A 25,776-nucleotide genomic window follows, 5' to 3' on the forward strand; every position below is an offset into this window, starting at 1 on the left:
AGTTGAGCAGTGCACATCCTGCTCAACCATACCTAGCAGCCTTTCAGTAGGAAACTTATTTTCCCCTAATGTAAATAGTTTTCTGTATCCTTAATAGTTAATGGCCATTTATGGACTCTTTTGCTTGCCTGAACGCTATAATCAAAGTCTCATAAATTAAAAATTAGTGGTATAGGCTTAGGGAATAGGAAGATCCTTATCTTTATTTCCCCTATATTTTTATTATTCCCTGCCTGACTTTGTTAAAAAGAAAATCATGAAGTCATTGGGATGACTTGAGAGATGAGAGATGGTATTATTCTCAGTAAGTGCAAGTGGGTTATAGAAAAGGAGAGTCATTAATGGGAGGGAAAACATCAGAGTCATCACACCAAAAAGTCACTAAACACGGTCAGGTTTATTTCAAAACATAAATTTGACTCCACATTAATAAATACTTTTCACATTGAATGTAGAAAAACTACTGTGCATGTTCTAAGAAGACAGTTTATTAAAGAATCAGAGAAAAGATAGTCTTTTACCTCTAGGCCCTTGATAAAACCATCTAGGAGTAGGAATAACCTCATGGATATTGTGTAGAATTAGGGGAGGGAAAGAGAGGAGCTGATAAAGTCAGGAAGAATTTCCTACTCTCTTTTCCTCACTGGGGGCTTAAAATTAAAAATCTGAAGTTGGAAAATACTCCACACATATTCAAGTTTGGTTTAGAATCACTAAATCACTAGTGGATAGGGTCAAAAACTGGAAACACGTACCCGATTTGAATCTAGGTCAGATCACGCTGGCTGATGGGTTCATGAGGCCCCTCGGAGGCCAAGCCGGAGCCGCTACAGCTTGTGCTTAACGCTCAGACACAACCACAATATCATTCGCTGGAGAACTGCAGGTGCTCACATTCACGGCCACCTCCATGAGCTCTGTCTAGACTTAAGTCCTTTCAGTGCTGTCTTTGTATAAACCCATCATTCAATCTGCTGGCCTGCGGTCCAGCCCCCGCACCCTCTGGAGCAGCGGGGGACACATGAGCCAGGCAGGTGCCCAGGCCCCTCACCCATGGAGAAAACCCATGGTGGGAACCCATCTGCCCACTTTTTTCTGCAAACACTCAAACAAAACAGAATCTTGAAGATTTGGAGTTCCTCCTTCTAATTATAAAAAATGGTAAAGAAATACTCCAGAAAGGCACAAAGATAGACTCTTCTCAGGTCAGCCTCAAGTGGAAGTGGAATACGACTATGCTGGGTGACTCCAAGGCACAGAAAAGACCCTTGGCTACTCCTGGGTTCTTCAGGTCTTTTTCTCAGAAGACATAACTTTCCAGGCTGGAGTAAGCGACAGAAGCCACCACTGCAGCGCTGGCTCTCAGGAATCTTCTGGGTAGAGTGAGGAAGGAAGAAGAGAGTTCCCCTTCATTTTGCTACATGATCTTGTGGCCAAGAATAAGGGAAGGTAGCGAAAGAGACCAGAAGAGGTTTATGCCTAGTACTCTTAGTACAGATTGGAAACAGTTTTAAAGAGGAGAGTTGTCTCAGGTTTTGAAGGCCAAGACTTTGCCAAGGAGGGACATCAGCTGGACAACTGGAGACACTTCCATGGGTATTAGAATCACAGGGCTTTTGGTTTTTAAGCTAGGGAGGACCTCAGGGATCTCCTAATTCAACTCTTTTGCTTTCCAGAAGGGGAACCTGAGGCCTGGAGAGATTAAGCAGCATACCCAGGCCACACAGCTTGTTATATCTGCTTGAGGGACACGGAGAGTGGCAGAGAGGCTTAAGCGAGCGACGTGGTGGGTGCAGGTGAACATCACATGGTGTGTGGTTAGTTACATTCAGAACCCCTGCAGGTGAAAATTCCCACCCCTGGGCCCTTTCTCGTTGACTTGTCACTGGAAGCGGACAGGTCCTGGACTAAGCTTGTCCATGGAGTTCCCTCGGGAGGGTGATGAGGAGCTGCAGATGTGTCCTCACTTCCCAGTCCGGGAGGCCACCTGGATGGCTTTGATCCAGTCGGTGCGCTCCTTGGGGGTGGCCGCTTGCAAGAAATAATGAACTTCATCAGCCGTGATGATCTCAAAGAGGTTCTCTTCTTCACTCTTCTTGCCTGGTGAAAGAGCGAGTGAATGACAGTGCACGCGGGCACCTGAAAGGCTACCTAGTTCACCCTCCTTCTGTAAGGAATGAAATCTCTGTTTTTTCAGTGTTCTAAGAAAATGAAATATGTGGTTTTCAAACTTGCCATCATTGTATGATCGTATATATTCATTGTATAATTATATATAGTCTTTATATAGATAGGTGCATAGTATGATCATGTGTGTATGTGTGTTGAAGAAATAAGTAAAACACTCAAGGAGACACATTTTCTTTTATAGTTTACAAGCAAACTAAATTTCTCACTTTTGCACACCAATAGCATTTAATGAGTAACCTCTAATAGTGTTTAGTGAGTACCTTTCCTCTGCTAATAATATAAACCAAGGGCTGACCCTAATATGTTAAAAAAAAAAAAAAAAAATGAGACCCATCGCTAGTATCGCCAGGATAGCCTGAACTTGTTTTTATCAACCGCTAAGTTAGAGTCTCTGCTGAAAGATGGAAAGGCAGTAAACTGGCCAAGACTGCGACAAGACTTAAAATACCCACCTCAAATCAAAAAGAAACATGCTCCCTACCCCAAAAGTAAAGCATAATTCTATGGAGAGACGGGAGTGAGCAGATGCAGGGGCAGTAAAAATCTAGGCTTTGCAGCTGTAGTGTTTTCCTGTCAGCCTCTAAAACATCATAAACCCACAATGAGGAGTGAAACCAGGGTTGGAGTCTAAACCACATCTCCCCAGTGAGACCACTCATCCCGCACCTGAGGAGTCAGTCTACACCCACGTGGGTATTCCACGCACCAAATCACAGACTTGTGATCCGGGATCCAGAGGTCATCTGGTGACCCCTTCATCCTCTGAGGAGGAACTAGACCCACATCAGTTAGGCGACTCACCCAAGGTCATGCCACTAACCAACTGGCACACACCTCACCGTAACCCAGGTGCGCTTTCCACTCACCACACTGCCTCACTGCACCAATGTTCCTTTTGTTGTGGGAGATTTCCTGGTCTGCATATGTAAAAGGCCCTCTTTAAGGAATGTCGTGGCTCAATCACAGGTGTCAGGAGGTACCAAGTCTCTCCATCTAAACTAGTTCTGAAGTGAAGGATCTTTCTCAGCATTGCTCAAGGATTTACTCAAGGCCTCCACAAAGCCACTCCAACTCCCCAAGACCCAGGGGAGAGCCAGGGCAGCAGTTGGGAGAGAACAGTTCTTGGTGTCTCCCAGGTCTTCAGACAGAAATTCCTTCATGCTTATGCCTGATTGAGTGAGCGAGTGAGTGAGTGAGTGACTGCTGTTGGCCCAGGATGTCCAGGTGTGGGAAGGGAGCCTGAGTAGCCACACCTCTCTCAAACAAAAATTCATTCTTACCATCTGGGTTGCTCTCCACTGAAGTCACCACACAGCCTCTCAAGTGAATTGCTCCCAGGGGCTCTTCTCCCTAGAAGAGATGAGTCCTTCAGTATTTTTCCTAAGCAGAGTGCATGGATATACCTTATCTTGTTGGTGCAAAAGCCACACAGACTCACTCTGGTATAGATCAGGGCTCCCAAAATAGAAAAGAGAAGAAGGAGATTAAAGGAAACCCTTTCCAGATCCTCCACCCCCCACTTTACCCAGGGAAGCTGGGTGAGGAGATGCTTGGCGTCGATCTGAGCTTCATATTTGGAGGGAAGTGGCAGGGGAGATGGAAAGGCTGAATCACCACGTCCCATGAGAGAAGAGCTCGTTTGCAGAGCTTTTTGGCCCCATGCAGCTAACATAGTAGTATAACCCTCACGGGAGGGAATCAGAGAGCCCTGCACTGCAAGCAGAGCCTGAGGACCCAAGCCATATGGAGTTGTCTTTGTGCTTTAGAGTTGGCTCATTTTATTGAGGAAAAAACCCCCTTCTGAATAATCAACAGCCTAAATGGCTGGAGTTAATGCTGTCATCCAGGTTGGTCTGGAAGTGGAATTATCACTTTTTTGCATGTTAAAGCAAGAGCAAAGTGTTAGACTGGTTCCTCTGAAAATATCAGATTGGGGCAAACAAAAAAAAATTATGTTGAGTTGACCAAATAAATGACAATACAGTGATATTTTCTTCCATCCCTGAGCTTATGCTGGCCTCAAAGCCTAAGATCTCAGATCTTTGCAATAAGAGGAGGTAGGAAAAGGTAGAGGATGGTGGGAGAAAATGTGGGAGAGTGAAGAGGAAAAGGGAATCAACAGAGCAGAAAGGGGAATGGGAAGCTCAATGAATAGATGCTGTGGAGGCTTCTAGTGGAATAGATTTATCAACCACGGAGTCTTACCCCAGCAGGGTCATAGTAGTGCAGATATGCAGGGTCTTCTCTCAGAACGAACTTCCTCACTTTCCAGTTTTTCCTCCTATGCCCCTGTATCCAGAATCAACATAAGAAAAGGAATGATGAGTTCTTAGCATCTGTACACAGAGTATCTATGTTTAATAAGTCTTTGCTGCATTGAAAAAAGAAAACAAAGGTGAAATACTAACTCTAGGAGAACCAGGCCCCAACCTAGATCTTTGTCAGAGAAATAGCACCAGAGCCAATGAATAATTTGGATGTTATTAAATTATGGATTAAATTATTTCTAAGATTGTCTTTCAGCTTTAGCATTACATAAATAAAACAGTACCATGTACAATGTACTATATTAGGTAATGTAGGGGCTATGAAGAGATTTAAGACATGGTCCTGCTTGTCAAAGAGTTTATAACCTATGTCGAAATATGAAATATCAAATGTCCAAATGCAATAATTGATATAGATAATGGGTTTCAAAAGAACTAAATGAAGGATATGTAATTGTAGGTTTGGGATGTCAAAGAAAGCTCATAAAGACCTACACTTATCCGCCTGGGACACATAGGAGTTAGATGCATGACAAGGAGGTGGGTGGGAAGACAGTTGACAAGAAAAAAGCAGCAGGAGGAACGCACAAGGCATATTCAGACCTTGGTGAATAAGACCAGGCTGGCCAGAAGGCAGAGTTCATGAGGAACAGCAGAGACAAGGTTGGAAAAGTGGAAAGAGACTTAGTAAAAATAAAAGATGGCAGTTGTCACTGATGACTTTTGAGTCGGAAGTGAAAAATTTACAATCACATTTTAGAAAGATTAGTATGGTGACAACATATAGCATGGACCAGCAGGCAAGGTTAAACATAAGCCAGGGGAAAGAAAATAAGATAAAAAGGAGGTCATTAAGAAGTGATTGTGGGGCCGGCCCTGTGGCTTAGCGGTTAAGTGCGCGCGCTCTGCTGCTGGCGGCCCGGGTTCGGATCCCGGGCGCGCACCGACGCACCGCTTGTCCTGCCATGCTGAGGTGGCATCCCACATACAGCAACTAGAAAGATGTGCAACTATGACATACAACTATCTACTGGGGCCTTAGGGAGAAAAAGGGGGAAAAAAAAAAAGGAGGAGGATTGGCAATAGATGTTAGCTCAGGGCGGGTCTTCCTCAGCAAAAAGAGGAGGATTAGCATGGATGTTAGCTCAGGGCTGATCTTCCTCACAAAAAAGAAGAAGAAGAAGAAGAAGTGATTGCAACAATCTGGGCATAAAACTATTAGGGACTAACATCAGGTAGCAGCAATGAAATGAGAAGGAACAGTTGCTGTGACAGACATGAAAAAGAAAAATAGGACTTGGCCTTTCCCAGTAGAATTAAACACTGACACTATCTGGACTGTGGGTTCTGAGGGCAGGATTTATGTCTTGTTTATCTTTGGTCCTCCAATGCCCAGCACTGTGCCTTCATATCTGTTTGTAATGGCCTTGAATTACCCAGTTATTTCAATGAACTTATAGCAGTTTTTTATTAATGTCATGGTAAACCTGATTCTATGATTTCCCACAAAAAACTCAAATGATTTAAACTCTAGAAGCCAAAAAATATTAGATTGGAAGACACATAGTTTCTATCTTGCCAATACAAAGAATATAATTTGTTATTTATAACAAATTGACACATATTGACAAGCATATATGTATGAAAATTTTCCAATATTTTTCATTGTGCTTATATAGAAAGCAATGAAACATATGTGATTTTAGCAAACAGTGCCTCCTTCTTAACACCAGGTCAGAGGAGTTTAAAGACAGCTTTCAAGAACGGGTCTAAATTATTTGGCTGAGCATTTGGTCAAGGAGCTCATCTCCAAAGAGCCCTTTACTTGCCTGAAGAATGGAGCCAAGAAACCTGTAAAGTCATACAGGAAAACAGAGAATATGTCTATCTGCAATATCATATCCAGAATGGCTTTTGCAAAGCGTTAACTTCTAAAATTCTTTTTATGAATTCCTGCTCTTTGCCTTAGCTAGGGTTACCCATAAGATGAGGACCTAAAATTTCTATGCCACACCATTTCCTCCTGACCTGCAAACACACATGTCATGTTCTCTTATGCAATCACTAGGTAAATACCAAGTTCTCAAGAGTCAATGGAAGAGGAAGGTAACAGGAGGATGTGAAATCAGCCAACCATGGCCAACCGCCATATTGCCTTTAAGCCCTCACAGGCATCACAATGTGATACATTGAAGAATTTAATGGTTGTAAGCGGGTATGTGGCCATCTTTCATTTAATGAATATTTCCTGAGAGATTTTAAGGAATGCATGTGTGCCTGGGGTTTCCAAGAATTGTTGCTGATCTGTCAAAGTCATTTACTTATATTCAGTTTAACTCTACAAATGTTTATTGCCTGTTATAGACCAAGAAGGATGCTGAACTCTGCAGCAGATATGAGAAAAACACATATAACACATTGTCCCTCCCTATCAAAGAATCCACATGTGGTTGAGAAACTAGATATTTTATTCATTGCCATAACAGAATGAATTATATAAAAAAGGATTATATTGAATATAATCCAATATCATTCATCCTGAAACTTGCTACATCCCCCAAGTAGAATTCTTTCCTCTAGGAGGGGAGAAATGGGGAGAAGGCGGGGGGTGGGGGGTGGGCAGGTACTGACTTCCAGCTGGACATGGCTGCTTCCCACCTGTGAAGTGTGAGCACAGTGTCCTATCTCATGATAAGCTTGCTATGTAGGTTAACCCTAGCCGACTCCCAGTGGTGAACACAAGGGTGGTTTAGTTTTTGTGGCACCTAAACAGGAAATTTTTTTTAACTCCCTCGGGGGATTCTGATATGAACCAAGGTTATAAACCACTGAGCTAAGAGATTGGAAATGCAAGAGAAAGACAACAAATTACATACAAAGGAAACCCCGTAAGGCTATCAGCTGTCTTCTAGCAGGCTAGAAGAGAGTGGCACGATACATTTAAAGTGCTAAAAGGAAAAAACCTACAGCCAAGAATACTCTACCGAGCAAGGTTATCATTCAGAATGGAAGGAGAGATGAAGAGTTTCTAGGACAAGCAAAAATTGAAGGAGTTTATGGCCAGGAAACCAGTCCTACAAGAAATGCTAAAGGGACTTATTTAAGAGGGAAAGAGAAGACCGCAAATAGGAAAAATTATCTATTTCCATGATAAGAGGGTAACAGACACAAACGCACAAAAAAGAGGTTAGATGTGATATCAGAAACATAAAATGTGGGAGGAGGGGAATAAAAGAGTAGAGCTTTCAGATAGAGGTCAAACTAAAGTGACCATCAACTTAATATAGACTTCTGTCTATGTAGGTTGCTATATATGAACCTCATGGTAATCACAAACCAGAAACCTACAATAAATACACAAAAAACTAAGAGAAAGGAACCCAAACATAATACTGAAGAAAGCCGCCAAAGCAGAAGGGAAGAGAGCAAGAGAAGAAGACAATGACAGAGAAGAACTACTAAAACACCAAGCAAACAAGTAAAAAAATGACAGTAAGTACATACTTATCAATAGCTACTTTAAACGTCAATGGACTAAATGCCCCAATGAAAAGGCATAGGGTGGCTGATTGGATAAAAAACCAAGACCCAGATATATGCTGCACACAAGAGACACACTTCAGACCCAAAGACACTCACAAACTGAAAGTGAAGGATGGAAAAAGATACTCCACGCAAATGGCAATGAAAGGAAAGCTGGGGTAGCAGTACTCATATCAGACAAAACAGACTTGAATCATCTGTTTAGCTATTTGTCTATCTTTCACTCCGTGGGTTTCATTTTCTAGTTGACTATTGGCCAAAAGAAACACCATTTGGTAATTTAGAAATAAACAGGACCCGGTAAGGAGCAGAGACTAGAAGGGAACAGCGGTGGCTACTCACCTGCTTCAGTAAGCATCCCTGTTTGATAACGACCCCTCTGAATTCTTCCTTCAGAATCACGTCATCATCACTGGAATTCTCTTCACAGAAGAACCCACTGTCTGGCTATCAGGAAACCAAACAGCAAGTTTATTTTCCCAATCTTAGGCGTATTGCTACTTGTACCATCTCCATCTCCACCCACCCCCCCGCCCCCACCCCGGCTCCAGCCACTGGGGTAAGCAGCTCCTTCTTCCTCCTCTAGTTCATAAACCAACCTGAACCTTAAAGGTTGTCTTTGGTTAGCTTGCTTCCCCTCCTTTCTCTTATTTCTAGATGCTTATTTCTTGTTGCTAGATGCTCTCTTGCCTCCATTCAAGTGCGATCTTGTCAGTATCCTCTCATTTTCTTGGGTTTCCCAAGCTGTATCCTAAGTCTAGCTCAGCATATTTCTTCCTTCAAAGCCTTCCTTCTCTTGGGACCTCACGGCCACACCCTTGAAAGCAGAGTTGGCTAATTTATATGACACTGTGCAACACAATCTCCATTAAGACCTCAGCCCCTTCTACTTTGAGAAGACCAAGAGCATGTGTCAAGCCTCATCCTCTGAGGTCAGGAGGGAACTGGGACTTGCTTAGCTGTAAGCGGGCAATGAATCACACAGAGAAAGAGGAGACACTACGATGAGTATTTTTAGAATCCCACAACTAAATGGCTATAAACAACCAGATCAAAGGTCTGAAAAAAAAAAAATACTGACAGCGGAACTTCCCCCAAAGTGAAACGAAACTCCCTCTAAGACATTCAATTCATTTTTGTAAGAAGGATGGTTCTCTTAAGTAGCTTCCTAATTTTTCTGCTCTGACCCCAAATAGAAACAAAACTGCCAAAATTCCCCTAGAAATCCACTGTTGCTGCATTTCTCACGTGGCCCAAGATTGGGTCCATGTTGCATAATATAGTATTTCCCAGTCTGTGGTAAGCATACCACGGGAGGTAGACAAGGGGATTGGGGGAAGGGATGTGGATAATCACATTTTGTATGGAGTCAAGTATTTTAATGTATATTACAACTAGCACATTTGATTTTACAGATCTCTCTCTAGAAGGAAAGCTCCCTGAGGGCCACAATTTTTGCCTGTTATTTTTTTTTTCACAGCAGTATCTCCTTGTCTAGGAAAGTGCCTGGCATGTACTAGGGCCTAATAGGTTTTTATAAATGAATTATTGCTTTGAATAAGAATAGATACAGCAAAGTTTAAAAAGTCAATTCAGGGGCCGGCCCCGTGGCTTAGCGGTTAAGTGCGCGCTCCGCTACTGGTAGACCGGGTTCAGATCCTGGGCACGCATCAATGCACCGCTCATTGGGCCGTGCTGAGGTGGTGTCCCACATACAGCAACTAGAAGGATGTGCAACTATAACACACAACTATCTACTCGGGCTTTGGGGAAAAAAAGGAGGATTGACAATAGATGTTAGCTCAGGGCCAGTCTTTCTCAGCAAAAAGAGGAGGATTGGCATGGATGTTAGCTCAGGGCTGATATTCCTCACACACACACCAAAAAAAGTCAATTCAAAGAAAATTGTTCAAGTAAACACTATTTTCCTTTAAACTGACTCACTGGATGTGGCAGGCGCTGCAGGGGGTGACAGCTGTCAGGTCAGCGATCTCACAACTCTCTGTAGGGCTGGGCCCTTTCTTTCACATGTGTGGATATGAACCAAAATCAACCCAGAGTCTGCCCAGGGCAGCCCCCATTACAGGAAGAGTAAATGGGTAGCTTTTCTCACTTACAAAGTAGTAGAAGGCATCGGGGTTGTCCAGGAAAGGGTTTTCAGCAATTCCATCCGCTGCATTCTTGGACAGGTCTCCAGCAGGCTGCAAGTACCCTTCAGTGAGCAGTGAGGAAGCAATCATGAGGCCTTCCTGGCGATTGCGAACAGACTTGTTGGAAACCAGCCAGTCGATGACACAGTTACCTAGATGGGACCATCAGAGAGAAGATTAACTCTCCTCTCCGAAGCACAAGCCACGACAGTCACCCTTGGAGAGCTCCAGAGCACCCAAGTGTCTGACTTGACTCATCTTCCCTGTTCCAGGAAGGAAAAATGAAATCCATGGGATAGATACCTGGAAACAAAAGGAACCACGTAAACTGTTTTTAAAAACACCTACATGCTCCTTAAGGAGCAGTGCATGCATTAAAGAAATAGTTTTTACTAACCCACTCCTTTATTCCATTAACGAACAAACATTTGTTGAGCATCTAATAGGTGCTAAGTATGGTGATGGGTACTGGGGAGGCTCCCTTAGGGAATATAAAAGGGAGAGATAGGTGAAAAGTAACCGTTGTAACCAGTGCTCTGCTATGGGTCAGTATGGTGGAGATACTGGTCAAATCCGCAGGAAGGTGTGAAAGGGGTGGGTGGCAGAAGAAGGGCTGTGTGTGCACTGTTAGAAAAGATTCTTAGAGGAAGTGACACTGGGCCCAGGCTTAAAACATGAGTAGAGTTTCCCAAGCACATGAGGCAGGGCCTGAGAGGAACCAGTACAGGCTGAAGGAGCAGCAGCATGAACAGAGGCACGCAGGCATGAAGCAGCCCCATGGGGGGACGAGGGGAGGAGCAGGTGGAAAGAAGGCAAAAGAAGACAAGAGGGAAAGGAAGGCCCGGGGTGAGTGGGGAGAGCTTTGATGGCTCTTTAAGAAATTTGTGAGGAGCCATTGCAAGTTTTTAAGCAAGAAATAACATGATCAGGTATGTATACCCTAAATTAAAATTTGATGGTATCATTTGCACTGAATGTCACACCTTTGCAGAGTCCAGCAGGGACCTTGAGAAGCCATTTCATCAAGCTTCTGCCTCAAGAGAGGAGTGCAAAGAGAATAAAACGAAATTGACCCATCAATTGCATTTTTAGTAGGCTACAACAAAGCTTTGTATTACAAACAGCATACTCTTTACAAATGTAGCCAACAAGGGAACTAGCATAACAGGCAGCTAGCCCCGGGTCATTGAAGCCAGAGCAGTAGGCTATGCCATCCCTGAAACAGGAGTAAGAGCAGTTGGTTAGTGAGCCTTCTGTGAATTTCATATAGGAAATGAAAGGCTTTTGCCCACTTTTCTTTCTCTAGAAGGATAAACTAATTGATATTGCATTTCTGCTTTTAATCCTCACAGAGACCCTGTAGAAGAGGTAGGGCAGTAATTGCAGACCTCATTTTAAGGATGAGAAAATTAAGGCTCAGAGAGCTTAAATGACCTTAGGCTTGAGTTACATCTGCAATGGGCCTTCGCTTAAGTCTTCTAACCCTCGTTTATACTTGTTCAGCTAGGCATGCTGAAGCTTGAAAGACAAGTTCAGTCTAGCCGCCCTGCCACCTGACATTCAAGGTCCTCCATCACGTCAGCATGCCTAGGTCCCAGTCTCTGCTGTAGATTTGTCTCTCCCCTGAGACCACTTGACTCCCACAAGAAGGCTCGAGCCCACCTGAATTTCTAGAACTCACCATGATCTTCAACGGGAAGAACTTAAGTTCCAGTCCGATACTCCAGGACTCTAATACATTACACAGGGAATAAGTCTGGCCTGGGCCTTGTGCCTAGATCTACATCAGAACCCCCTCCTTGTTCCCTTTGCCTGAGGCTCTGTCTTGTGACCTCAGTCCTGCTAGAGTTGCTCTTGTCAGTTTCACTTACCACTGCCCATGGCTTGGTATCTTGATCCCAAATCTCAGCCCCGACTTTTCTGATGCTAATAGGTTACTCTCTTAACTCTCTGAGGCTGAATTTTCATGGGATATACTACCCTGTTACCCCAGGTCACACCCTCTACCCCTTCACCTTCCTGACCTTGACCTGACCCATTTTCATGGATTATCTGTAGACTGGATTCTACATCTGCTATATCTTCTCAGAGTTTTCCACCCTGGACCTCTCTTGTCAGCATAAGGAAGCCATGCCAGGCATCTGACGAGCGCAGTCCCAAACTATATGTCCCATTTTGCCCCCTAATGAACTATCACCCCTACCAGGCTGGTCATTTTCTTTTCCTGGATGCATATTCTGCATATCTCTGCCCCATAACTTTGTTTTCAGCATCCTCTGCTCAGCCTCCTCATCAGAATTCCTTCCTACAAATACTTAATGAAATTCTACCTGTCTTTCAGGGTAAAATTTAGGCACTACCTTCTATTCATCCCAACAACCCGCTGAGTTTTTTCTCTTTTCTGAACTTGCAGACTTGATTGTCTGTGTAGACATGTGACCTCTTAATCCTAATAACCACATTGACACCTTGCACCATATAGTACCGAGTGTGTGCCAGGCACTGTTCTAAACACATTACAGCAAGCCTATAAAGTAGGAGCACTATGATTATCCCCATTTTATATTCAAGGAAAATGAAGCATAGGGAGGCCAAGTTATTGGCTTAAGGTTTTCCAGCTAGTAAGTTCCAGGGCCCGGATTTGAACCAAACCAGTTTTGCTCCAAAGAACATTTTTTTAACCACTGTGGCATCTACCTAAACTCATAACACTTTAGCTGTAAAGCCTCAGACATCCCTAACGTTGTCACTTAAATCTTACATTGCATATCTAGATGCCTATTTATCATCTTATTCAACTCTGTGTCTATTTCAACATAACGCCATTTATTGAAAAAAAAATGACCCTTTGATTGACACAGCTGGAACTTCCAAAACTTTGTCTTGAAAAACAAAGTTCTTTTCTACCCTTCCTTCTGTTTCCACGCTGGGGAAGTTTAATTCTCATGTTCACCAGTCTGCATTCTATGACCCCATCCACTCGCCGTGCTCCACATCCCCCACCCCACACATAAGGCTGAGCAAGAACTCCATATTGCCTACCCCAGCTGCCCCGTTTCAGACTGGCAAGGCCTTTTACCTGTGAAGCAGTGGTTAAAAATCTTCTTGTCCTTCTCTAGGTTCAGTTCTTTTACTCCTTTTTCGGTGTCTTTCATGGACAAATACAAGGCACTGCATGGAGATGAAAACAGACGGATGAGTGGGAAGCATTTCAGAATGACGAGTCCTCTCTGGAAGTGGCCACCTTGGAGAGGCTGGCCGTGAGCACAAGCTTCCCCCCTCCCCAGGCGGCCCCTGAGCCTAATCTGTCCATTAGATCATAAGTAGTTAAAGGGCAGAGTTTATATTTGCATAACTCTCTGGCCTGCACAGCATTCAGCAAAATGTTCTAGGAAGGTACTTAACGTCTCTTAAATTCCTTAAGCTCTTTGTCGATTTAGTGCCTGAGATAGAGAGTTGCCCCCAGTTAGGTGCCGAAGATTAAAGGTTCTTGGGGCAAATTTTCCACACACGTTCTAGATCTTTAAGGTCCCTCAATCCTCATGTCCCAGTTCTTTATGTCCTTCAAGAGACCATCTGGTGTAGACATTTGCCTCCAAGAAAGTGAATGTTTTGACTAAGTTTATCTCGTATTCTAAAAATCATAAGAGATAAGGCAAAATACTAGGAAATTCTTATTTTTTTCCTGGAAGAAATAAACTAAAGATAGCCTTATCACAGAAATCGCAAGCAACAAAACAGAAGGCCACTCACATGTATCCTGTGGCTCCCCAACGCACAAGTATCGTTCCCATTTAGCTCTGACAGCTGTGGCCAGAAATGTGGTCTCTTGACGACCCCATTCAGCAGCTGTAGCCAGACTAGGCACCTCCTCTCGGGTCTTTACCAAAAAGCTTCCTTGGTGAGAGAAGGTGCTCATTCTCACCAAGCTCAAGGCATAAACTTTATCAAACTCCTGTGACATGCCAAGTCCTGTGGTAGGCTTGCAGAAGGGGTTTCTTCAGTCCCTGTTAAGGAACTCCACCCCCCACCCCGGCCGCTAATTTTGTAAATAGAATCCTTGTTGGACATTTTAAGCAGCCAAGGTGGATTTCTTCCTGACAGGGCTCCTGCTTCAGGGAATGCTCGACATAAAAGCAAAACTAGCAAGAAGCAAAGAGACTCCTAGAGAAAGGGGCTCATGTGATGGGAGAAGATGTAAAACATGCAGGAAGGAAGGAACCCTGTTCCCAACCCCTATCAGAGGCTGAATTTACCTGTGAGCCTCTAACAACATTTAGGCCACAACTGTCATCTGCAGTTCCAAGCCAGCCAACATCAAAGGCCATTAAACCAGGTCAGGGCACAAACGGCTTCCACCTTAGCTGGCCCTTGCTGACTGTGTGAAAGTGTGAACTTGAACTTGAAACCTTACCTACTTACACACATAGCCCCTGCCTTTTCCTACCTATCTAGAGATCTTCAAGCCTTCTTTGAAGACTAACTTACTATGGCTACTTCATAAATGCAGTAAGTTCTCTCGTTTTCTATCTCTCTGTCTCTTTCTGTCTCTCTGTCTCTGTCTCTGCCTAGGTTACCCAAAATGAGGGAATATACACTGCATTAGCCTCCTGTCCTCAGCTGTCAGGCCTTGGAGAGGCCATGATTACTCTTTCAGACCCAGGTAAACATCACCAAGAGCCAGTATTGCCCTGGAATAGTGGGTACAGCCTTCAGAGGGGACCAAAGCAAGACTTGGAGCAGGATCTGTTGTGAGGTTTCTTCAAAGGCGGGGAGGGGACCGGGGAAGAAGGGGTGGAAAGAAGCAAACACAGAAAATCACCCTAAGTCAATGGTTTCTGGCAGTCGAATGGACCTCCTGGTGGATTTCCTCGCAAACTTCTGGCCTCCTTCGATGCATTTAATGGCCTTCTTGATGTCCCGAACCCAGGCATCTCTCTCCTCTAGGAAGGCTGCTTGGAAGAAGTGGTCCTGCTGTTTGGTTGTAGTGATCTTAAACACAAACTAAAAATCAAAACACATCCCATTAGGAATGACTCCTTTCAAGGGGCCAAGGTCCCTTATGAAGCACAGCAGTTGAGCCCAATCCCATTCTGGAAGTGCTTGGCCAAGAGAGACCAAAATGCCCGGGGTGGAGTGTGGGTTGTGGTGCGAGGGACTGGCCCGGGGAGCACCATTCACATTGTAGGCTGTGCACAGGCTCAAAGGTCAGTGCCTGACACAGCATTCATCTCACTAGTGACGTCAACTCACCATCCTTTTGCCAAAATCCTGACAAGGGCTAGTTAGTGTGCTTCCTTTCAGAGGAATCATTCCTTTGGGGCTGTTGTCACTTTTCTTCTTATAGAATTCAATTCCATCTTCTAACAATACAACCCACATGGGTTTCCAGGTGTTGAACATGCTCCCCTGTAATGACAACAAAAAGACCTGTGTAACGAAGTTTTCTAAAATTATTCTACGGCTGGTGCAGGATTTGGTAAATAGCCTAGCTTTGGCCAGCGTGGGCACAGATGACCCACATTTGTGTGACCAGGCTAATAGGAAAGCAGATTTCAGGGGAGAAGAGGACTGCCATTCTGCTGGAACTTTAAAAAAAAAATTTAAGATAAAATGTATACAGATCTATAATCAGCCCATAAGCCTCTCACAGGCCATTACCAAGGGCGCATGGTATGGATCTCTACTTTCCTTCTTGTGCATATTGGGTTGATTTTCAATGGCTTATTTTCTGTTCCAAACCCTGCCCATTGTGTTCAGTTCAACTTAGGGATGGCAAAGAGACTCTATCTCAAGTGCCAGCTCAGAGTGAATAGTAACTGATGCCTGAGGCTAGACCCACTGGAAAAGTGTCATGATCCAATAGTTGCGTCAACTATGGGCATAGAGGCCGTAAATAGTGGCACGCTAGCTGCAGCTACTTCCATCCTTTGGTCCAATCAGATTTTATCAGAATATAAATGTCAAGAAGAAACTCAGAGAGCAGCCTTGTGCATGGGCATGGCTAAGCTGTGTGAAAATCACCTGCAAAATGGTCTATAATGCCAGAGTGATACTCTCCATGTCAATGTGGCCTTCAGGAAAATCCTTACTTAACTAGTTTTCATTTTGGGTTAATGCCAACTGCCCCTGCAGCAATAAATTAACCATTCTGACTAGATCAAGAAAGTCTCTCTTTCTTGTCTATATTTTGGGATGGCTCTGGAAAAGGAAGAGAATAGGGTTCCTTGCTTCTCATCTTTGGACCCATGAGGTCACCCTATCATGACTACCACAAAATAGAATTATCATCCATTTCCCAGCAGATCCTGCTGCTTATCTGAAAATACAAAGAGCCTCTATATAAAGGTCCATTTGCTGAAAAGGAAGACTATTTATGTAAAGACGATAAATACTTGTGGGGCTAGCGTCTTGTTTGTCCAACTGTTTCCTTTGTTTTAGTTACTCAAAAAATGTTTTATTAAAACACACTACCTCTTTTCTGCACAGGCAGAATAACTATCTATACTAATATTGGATTATTTCCTCTTTTTAAAAAATGGGCAAGGTCAGACACTATACCAACACACACAATAATTTCAATCAAATGCCTCTCTGTTTTACATCTATCTGAGAGAAACTCATATCTAGAATATAAAGAGCTCCTGCAAATCAATAAGAAAAGTATAATCTAATTTTAAAATGAGCAAAAGATTGGAAGAGGCATTTCATTAAAAAGAATATCCAAAAAACCTCTGAAAAGGTGTTCAACCTCATTTTCATCAGGGAAATGCAGATTAAAACCACAATGAGATACCTCTGCACACCCATTAGAGTATCTAAAATTTAAAAATATTGAGAAAAGCAAGACGTGGCACGGATGGTAACTGGAACTCCAGTACATCCTGGCGGGATGCAAAATGGTACATCCAACTTGGAAAACTGTGGAGAATGTCTAATTCTTAGAAGATATGTGTTGAAGTATTTAGGAGTAAGGTAGTATAACGTCAGCAACTTATTCTCAAATATCTCAGCATAAAAATATGTGTGTATATGTATATAGAAATATAGAGATAGGGAGAGAGAAAGCACATGCAGCCATGTATTAACAATTGCTAAATCTAGGTAGAGTAGACAGGTGGTCATACTATTTTTCCCATTTTTCTGTGGGTTTGAAGTTTTTCAAAATAATTGGGAAAAAATAATAAATACATGAACAACATGTGACACTACTATATATTAAAATTTGGAATACACTTTTAGGGAAATATATAGACAAGGCTATTTAACAAAAAATTAAAATAACTGAAAATAATAAAAGATATATTCATTGGGCTAGGAGTAAGAAGTTGGACTAGATTACTGCTAAAATGCCTTTCAAGTCTAAAATTTCATATTCTACCTCAGGTCTATCGAAGATTAATAATTGCCACAGCCACTCGGGGCTTTTGACCTGGGAATTGGGATAATCGGGAGAGGTCAGCCAGCACTGCAGTCCTTCTGCTGATCGTTAAATAAAGCTCCTCTGGAGCCAACTGTTCAAAGCGAGTTTGTACTTTCCTAATTCCAACGTAGCCTTGGGGGTCTGTCAACCCACTTAGAGGAGGGTGTGTCATCTGGGATTAAGGGTCATTATGCACTCAAAGGAGGCTGACGCTCTGCAAAACACGAGAACTAGGACCGCTTATAAAGGAAGAAACTTTCCTCCAGGCAGTGGTTAGTTAGGTTAGGATGATGGAATTACGGGTGATCTCTTTCCTTTCAGCCACCACTGCAGCCGCCAGCTTCTCACTCCAGTATCCTGACAGCACCTCCCCTTGGCTACCCCTATATTTACCCCCTTCTGTCCCCAACTCTCTTGGTGCTCACCCAAGAGCAAGTCTGGAAGTGTGATCATGGAATGTCCATGCTAGAAAGGCATTTAGGATCATCTACTAACGCCCTCATCATACAGGCAAGAAGGCCCAGTTAAGGGACTGGGCCTAGTACATCTGACCAGTTAACGTGGAACTGGGACTACAATCCAGGTCTCCTGATTTCTAATTTTATGCTCTTTCCACTTCCCTTCACATGCCATCTTCATTTTGGTGCTTACATAACTTTGAGTAATTCTGGAATCTAAATTGACTTTTTTAGGCCACTTAGCTAGTTATATACATAACCTCATATATATATAAAATCATGAAATATATCTAAATCATAAATCACATCATAATATAATTTTGTACATATATAATAGATATGTTTTATGATTTTATACACATATATATATAGAATATGTCTATTCTTTCCCATTATAGGCCAAAACCTATACAATTACATGTTACAATGGGCTGGTTTTAGATGCTGGGTCAGATTTAAAGTTTCCCAGTGCATAATTGCTCATCATCATGGGACTGGTATAGTTTAGTGCATAGGAGTCTGACATTGTATGACACCAGAAAAAGAAATCTTAAAGGACAAGACATTTGATTGTATAAAAAAATTGAACTTCCGTACAGTAAAAAAACCCAAAAACTGCAACAACTGAAAAGCAAATAACAATATGTAGATATTTATAATATCTTACCATAAAATTAAAGGTTAATATCCTTAATATATTCTTTAAAACTCTTTAGAATCAATAAGAAATACACAAACACTCTCAATTTTTTTAAATAGGCAAATGATACACAGATAATTCTCAAAAGAAGGAATGCCTGGTCCAATAAACATAAAAATGTACTGCTTCAACAGCATTCAAAGAAATACAAATTAAAACTAAATAAGATATAATCTTTTTCTTTATTAAGTTTTTTTTTTTTAAGATTTAGAAAATGTGGGCCAGCCCTGTGGCTTAGCGGTTAAGTGTGCACACTCTGCTGTTGGCGGCCCAGGGTTCGGATCTTGGGCGCGCACCGACGCACCGCTTCTCCGGCCATGCTGAGGCCGCGTCCCACATACAGCAACTAGAAGGATGTGCAACTATGACATACAACTATCTACTGGGGCTTTGGGGAATAAATAAATAAATAAATAAAATAAAATAAAAATAAGATTTAGAAAATGTATTGGTGAAGATTTGGGGAAACGAGCATATGAAAAAAAGGAGCTCTATGAGTCAGCAGTTCAATGTGGGCTGTCAAAAAGCCTAAAGTCCTTGTAGTCTATATAAATAGGAACATAGAATCTAAAGTGAGGAAAATAACATTCTAACTTTAAGTGGAGCACAACCAGTAGGTGACCACGGGATCTGGAGCTGTATGGCCCAGGCTCAAATCCCAGCTCTGCCACCTTCTAGCAATGTGACCTTGAGCAAGTTTTTAAACCTTATTTTCTACATCTGGCAAATGGAGATAATGCTGCTATTTCTTAGGATTATTGGAAAATTAAATGAAATAAGGCATGTAAATTGCTTAGCGCAATATCTAGAACATGGTAAGTGCCCCATAAATACCACCTATTCCCTGTAATCAGGTACACCTGGAGAACGACCTTGAGTTCAGGAAACCTCAAAGCTGCAGATAAAGTAGAGCCTGTTCAAAAGAGAGTGACAAGACGGCACCTCTGCTGGGGAATTGTAGAAGGAACTGGCGAGGTGTTAGCCCAAAAGGGGACAGGCAGAGCAGATGAAGACTGTTTTCAAAGGTGTGAAACATTGTCATGAATTGTTTTGAAGTCCCAATAGGTGGAGGTTCCAGAAAAAATAGTTTGCTGCATAACTTAAGGGAGAAAGTTAAATTAGTGAGTTCCCTGACAAGAGGTATTCAAACATGCGTGTTAACAGATTAGTAAAAGAAATACAGGCCCCAGATGGGAAGTTCAATTAAATTCTTATTTAAATACTAAACACTACTTTCAACACTGAGATTCTACACATCTCTTTCAAAAAAGCCTATGGTCCCTGCCATCCCTTTAGCCTTCTATTTCCAGATGCCCCTGCCAACCCTTGGGTCTCACCTGTAAGCCGAAAAGAAATAAATCTTACAACTTATTTAACATGATCATCTAAAAATGAATACCCCATTGGAAATTTTTTTAATACATTAAAATTACTGTAATACTGACCCCTGATTCCTTGGTTTTGGTGAGTCTATTTTAGGCAAGTTTCTTTCTTTGAGACATGTTTGTTCAACAAATAATGATAGAGCAGTTCCTTTGGTGTCAGGAACAAGACGTGGTCTCTGCTTTCAAACAGTTCACAGTCTAACAGGGGAGAGTGTGACCTTGATGGACAGCTCAGTTAGTGTGACAAAGGCACCAACTGGGGCATGCCTTCCTGTGTACGTGCAGCTTCACAGAAGAAAGTCACAACTCATTGCTGAGGGGTGGGGCAATTTGATTTTGGTGTTTAGAACCCCGCCCACACACTTCCCACAGACTGAAGACACCTCCTTTAACTTCTCCTTTCCCTCACACTTCTCTTTTCCTATGTTGACATATAGCTGGAATACAAAGGAAAATGACATTATGGCCAAAATTATGTGTCTAACTAAAGCAGAACTGTGAGTAGTATCATGTATTCTCCCACACTTATGGGACATGTTATTTTAAGTTGATGTTGCATTAAATTAAGTTCTTATTTCTGCTGTATCATAAACTCTATCATTTAGTTTTCCAACCAGATCCATGAATCACTTGTATAACATCCTAGATAAATGGTCATTTTGTGCCTATTTAAATTCTTTGAAGGCAAGGAAACTAATCTATTCAGTAGTATATCTTTAACATTAATAAACTCTTTCAGGTTGGACAATTTCTCAATAAAAACATATCAGGTGAGCAATAGAGAAATAGCACAGAATGGTTAACAGCGTGATTTCTAGAGTCTTAGGGATGTGGGTTCAAATCTCAACTTTGCCTCTTCCAGGCTATGTGGCCTTAGGCAAGTTACTTAATTTTTCCAAACATTAGTCTCCTCACCTATAAAATGAAGATATTATAGTACCTACTTCCCATTGTTGTAAAGCTTAAATGAGATAATATACTTCAAGCTTGTAGTAGGTGCTTAAAAAATGGTAACCACATAGACAGATAAGATTACGCAGTTTGTAGGCAATCCTGTGACGTCATTCTGGCATAAGCTTCTCCTGGCTACCACCCATCACAACCACAGTGCTTTGGAAAAGAAAATCACTGCAATATGAGCCTGTAAGGGCCACATGGAGCGTTGTTAGGCATGGCTCTTTGTGACACTGGGTTCCAGAACACTACTAGGTTCCAGAACAGCTATGCCACTTAATAGCTGTGTGACCTTAGGCAAGGCCCTCTGCCTCTCTGTACCTCAGTTTCCTCATCTGTAAAGTGAGAACAATAGTTGTACCCACTTTGTAAGGTTATTATAAGTATTAAATGCATTAAGGCATTAAATGCTTAGAACTGGCCCTGCTGCAGGGTAAGCACCACCTGTGTTAGCTATTATGATGGCGAATCAACGGGTGCAGATGCCTGAGGATTATTTCACGGTATCGTGTCTGGAAGACAAGGTAGCTGTATGAAAGAATTCCTGGCCCGAGACCCCTGACTCTTGCTCTCTGTTGCCCCAGGCTTTCCTCCTTCTACCACAGCTCTCTGCAGCCCTTTTCTTTCCTGCACATGCCCCTTGTCCTTCTCTTGCCCACCACCTCGATTCCTGTGCTTCCTACCAGGCTCACAAGCCACCCAAATCCCTAAGTCACCCTTTGGGTCAGTCCTGCTGCTCCAAAGGCTTACTGGATTGGTAGTCATAGAAACGATAGTTTGCTCCGTAAACCTCTAGGAACAAAGTGAGTTTGGAACAAAACTTGGTGGAGTCTACATTATTGATTGTGTAATCTGCTCCACTCTCTTTTTTTTAAGCTATGATTATAAACATATCCAAATTAATAGTATGTTTTCAAAGACCTCCAAAATATGTCTATTGGCTGGAAAGTAGACCCCTAATCAGAGAGAAAGTGAAGTTACTAAACCCAATCTTGCCCACAGTACAATTTGTCCAGGCCCACTTTGGCTCTGGTAAGTTCATGACCTCTCTTTTGCTGGCTAGGGTGAGCCTGCCTTTCAGAGTGCCTCATGGGATCGATGACACCGTGGGCTTTGCTGTTAGGCAGGCCTGGGTTTGAATCCTAAGTCATCCCCATCCTCTTACGAGTTGTTTGACTATGGGCAAGTGATTTATTTTCTCCGAGCCTCGATTTTCTCATCTGTAAGATGGGGATAAGGATAGCACTGCACAGGGTGTTTAGGATTGAATGAGATCGTGTTCATACAATAACTAGCTGCTACATGGTAGGCTCTAAGTACTTCAAAAAATAAGTCAAGGGGCCGGCCCCATGGCATAACAGTTAAGTGCGCGCACTCTGCTGCTGACAGCCTGGGTTCTGATCCCGGGGGTGCACCGACACACCGCTTGTCAGCCCATGCTGTGGTGGCATCCCATATAAAGCAGAGGAAGATAGGCACAGATGTTAGCCCAGGGCCAGTCTTCCTCAGCAAAAAGAGGAGGATTGGCATGGATGTTAGCTCAGCGCTGATCTTCCTCACAAAAAAAAAAAAAAAAAGTCAAAAGTGGCAAGACTCTGAGGCAAGGAAATGTGGGTTTTATTTAGAACGAAAAATTTGCAAAATGACAGATTATGTTTTTTCCCTCCTTCTCTTAACTATTGTCTCTATTTAAAGATCTTAGGCAGAAAGCAAAGGAGGAAACCTGAATTGTGAAATGTGGGCAGTTATCTTGCACAGAAGAAAAGCAGAAACATTTTATAGTCAGTGCCATTGACTGTTGACCCCAAGATTTTTGACTTGACAAAATCTCTGCACCAGCATTTTCTAGTGTATTTTTTCCAGGTAAAACACTTTTTTCTCCAATAAAGTTATTTCATATAACAAGACATAGGTAGAAAGATATTTTTTATCAGCACCCAGGTATCTTAAACTGCATGAGAAAAAAAGGTGAATGAAAGGAGATTCATATATCATTACCTGTCATGCTTTAACATCAATAACTGTAGTCAAGGTGTCTTGCAGCCTTGTCAGAGAAAGAGTTTCATAGTTCTTTCTTCACTATTAAGTTGGCAACCAACCCAGGAGCCAGTACAAATCCTCATTAGCATCGAGAAGAGGACCCTTACTATTGAAGTGTAGTAAATCAATACTGATACTAATAATCATGGTCACGTAAGTAGCACCCAGCATGGGCTAGGTTCCTGACATTGTAATCTACATATATAAAGTAACTGAAAGAAACTTAATGTCTAAAGAAATTAAGAACTTCAGCACCTTACTGGGAAATTCTGGCTTCAGGTATAGCTCTACAGCTGACAAAGGGGATGTTTCTGAACCAAGCGTTTCTTAAAGACAACAAATTAGAGAATCTTAATACATTACAACAGGGAGTGTTCAAAAACTCCCGGAGAAAAATGCAAAAATTATGGAAGATGCAAATGATAGATATGAAAATTAGGGAAGATGTAAATTGCGGAAATATCGATATGAAATTTTGCTACGTTTTTTTATAGCTACATTTTCTAAATTGACTTTTACAAGCCATGACCTGAGAGAATTACTCTCACTGTAATTCTAATAAAAAACTATTTATTAATTTAAGTCCATATGCTTGGCAAGCCTAACTCTTTCATCTTCATTTTCTAGTGGGGCAGCCTCACATATTAGAGATTTAGTCTTCTATTTTTTGTGTGATTTAGAGAGTTTAAAATGTGAGTATACAAACTCAATAACAGCAATTTTCATTGCAAGATGTTTTAATTGCTTAAAAAAAAAACCTTGCAGAAAATGTTTCCATCCATTTGCTCTTCTCAGGATACTAGCCCAAGCAATCAGGAAAGAAATAAGTCAACATTAATTATCACTAGTTCTCAAAGAGAGTATTGGCACCTATGGCAAAGAATCTACATCCACCTCTGTGTATATATATGTGTCTTTCCCAAAGGATGTTTCAAACTACGGCTAGCCAGAGAAAATTGCAGCTGAGGGCTCATTTATTCTCCGGCATCCACTCGTAACTGTCACTACCACAGATACATTACAAACCCTAACAGATTAAATTCACTCTAAAAAAATCCTAGCGTACTCGACAGAGCTCAGTCTGAAACCCAGGAGTCAGAGAGTTTCTGGTCCCAACTCTGTCACAGCCATGTGACTTTGGGCCATCACCTAGCTTCGGGGTCTCAGTTTCCTCTTCTGGAAATGAGAGAATGAGGCAAGAAAACCTAAGGTCCCTTTCAGCTTTAAATCAAAACAGAGTCAGGCAGCAAAGTATCCTATTTAACTTCCTTATCAGTAGAACATTTTAGGCTAAAATGTTAAACTAATGAATGGCCTAAAACAGAGTCACATTAGGCGCTCATTCAATTAAAAAGATGGGCATTTGAAGAAATGTACAGATTTCAGTTTATTTCTGACTTTCTGATCTCACTTAGATCAGCATGAGTGTACTGGGTTATAGAGGTGTTGCCCACAGGATACCAGCAAGCCTTGGTGTGACTTCACCACCCTGGGAGTTTCACAGTGACACGGCATATGCCCACCATCAGAAGAAAAACCAATAGTGTTAACAAAATTCAGTTTCCTGACGCCACCCCAGTGAAATGAAGCATTTTTGAGTACACATATGTCCCTATTTCCTAATCTTTAAAATGGTGCATCCACCTACCACCCTAAGAGCATATAATATAAATTCACAAAGAACTGCCAAGAAAGAGATTTCAGCCCAATAAAAAAAGATAAAGTTTTTAATGCATCATTTCTAACAGGACAGCCCATGAAATAAGCTACAGTTACTGTGTCATTATATCAGCTTATCTTTAATCATTTTCTTCTTCCTCCCCTCCAAACAAAAAAAAAAAAAGGGGGGGAGGGGAATTTAAATAACAAATGAACAGTCTCTCCAAGTAACCTCTACACCAAAAGAGTTTGAGTCTTCCAGCATAACACTCACGAGAGGTTCTTGAAAAAGACGCTCTAAATCATGAGGGATTTCCCTTAGGTTCCCACCTTGCAGACCCTGCAGTCTGGAATTCTCAGTCCCACAAGATCAAGCTATGCTGACGCCTGAGCTGGGTTTGTTCACTTTAAGAACCAGAATGCGGTGGAACAAGTACTGGTTCCTCTTCTCCATCATTCTACATGCTGCGATGCTCTCCTGTTTCAACTCAGTAGGTTCAGAACTAAACATTCCTAAAACGAGTGGGAAGAGGGTCCAAAGCTGGACCCCAAGCCTCCCCAACCTTCTCCAGTGATACTCCTGTAGGTGGCACTTCTGCTTACCTTCTTCACAAGGTAGCCCTCCCTGATCCGCTTTGGTTCCATGTCCGAGGGACAGACGGCTGGGTCCACTCTCAAATGAGTCCTCTCAGAAGCTCAGCCTCCTCTGAGAGCCAAGGCAGTTGTGGGCTGCTTTTCTAGAGCGAGGTCACTTTCACAATTTCCCGTCTGCTGGCGATCGCATGATCACATCCTCTTCCCCTCACTGGGGTGGAAGATCAGAATAAGGAACTGCAAAGAGAAACAACCTGTTCTTTGCTGATGTTGGAGACTTATTAAAAAGTACAGTGGGGTTGAATATTTACCCAATGTAAATTTTTGTTACCATAAAGAAAATCATTCTATTGAAGAGAAGAAAAAAATGATGAAAAGAAGGGGAAAATGAGCAAGAAAACCTTATTGGTAGA

At 42.2% G+C, this 25,776-nt stretch overlaps 1 protein-coding gene across 1 annotated transcript; it reads right to left on the minus strand.

The window, feature by feature from the left end:
• Positions 1-378: 378 nt before the first annotated feature.
• On the minus strand, positions 379-25,574 carry PLEK (pleckstrin). Its single transcript, XM_058551062.1, has 9 exons — positions 25,373-25,574; positions 15,404-15,559; positions 14,973-15,154; positions 13,230-13,321; positions 10,118-10,302; positions 8,343-8,447; positions 4,396-4,479; positions 3,471-3,540; positions 379-2,100 (listed from the first exon to the last, which is right to left on the minus strand). The coding sequence occupies exons 1-9, from the start codon at positions 25,412-25,414 to the stop codon at positions 1,964-1,966; spliced, it is 1,053 nt and encodes a 350-aa protein (XP_058407045.1). The 5' UTR covers positions 25,415-25,574; the 3' UTR covers positions 379-1,963.
• Between the last annotated feature and the right edge of the window lie 202 nt (positions 25,575-25,776).

This window comes from Diceros bicornis, chromosome 12 (assembly GCF_020826845.1).
Source record: "Diceros bicornis minor isolate mBicDic1 chromosome 12, mDicBic1.mat.cur, whole genome shotgun sequence".
In the NCBI taxonomy this organism is placed as follows: domain Eukaryota; kingdom Metazoa; phylum Chordata; class Mammalia; order Perissodactyla; family Rhinocerotidae; genus Diceros; species Diceros bicornis.

Excerpts from the sequence above, each read along its gene's own strand:
- PLEK (XM_058551062.1), bottom strand. The coding sequence starts at position 25,414 with ATGGAACCAAAGCGGATCAGGGAGGGCTACCTTGTGAAGAAG. Across the intron at positions 13,322-14,972 it reads CCAGAAACCATTGACTTAGG|TGCCTTGTATTTGTCCATGA; the intron begins GTGATTTTCTGT and ends ATCTCCATGCAG. Across the intron at positions 10,303-13,229 it reads TTTTAACCACTGCTTCACAG|GTAACTGTGTCATCGACTGG; the intron begins GTAAAAGGCCTT and ends GGTCCCATCTAG.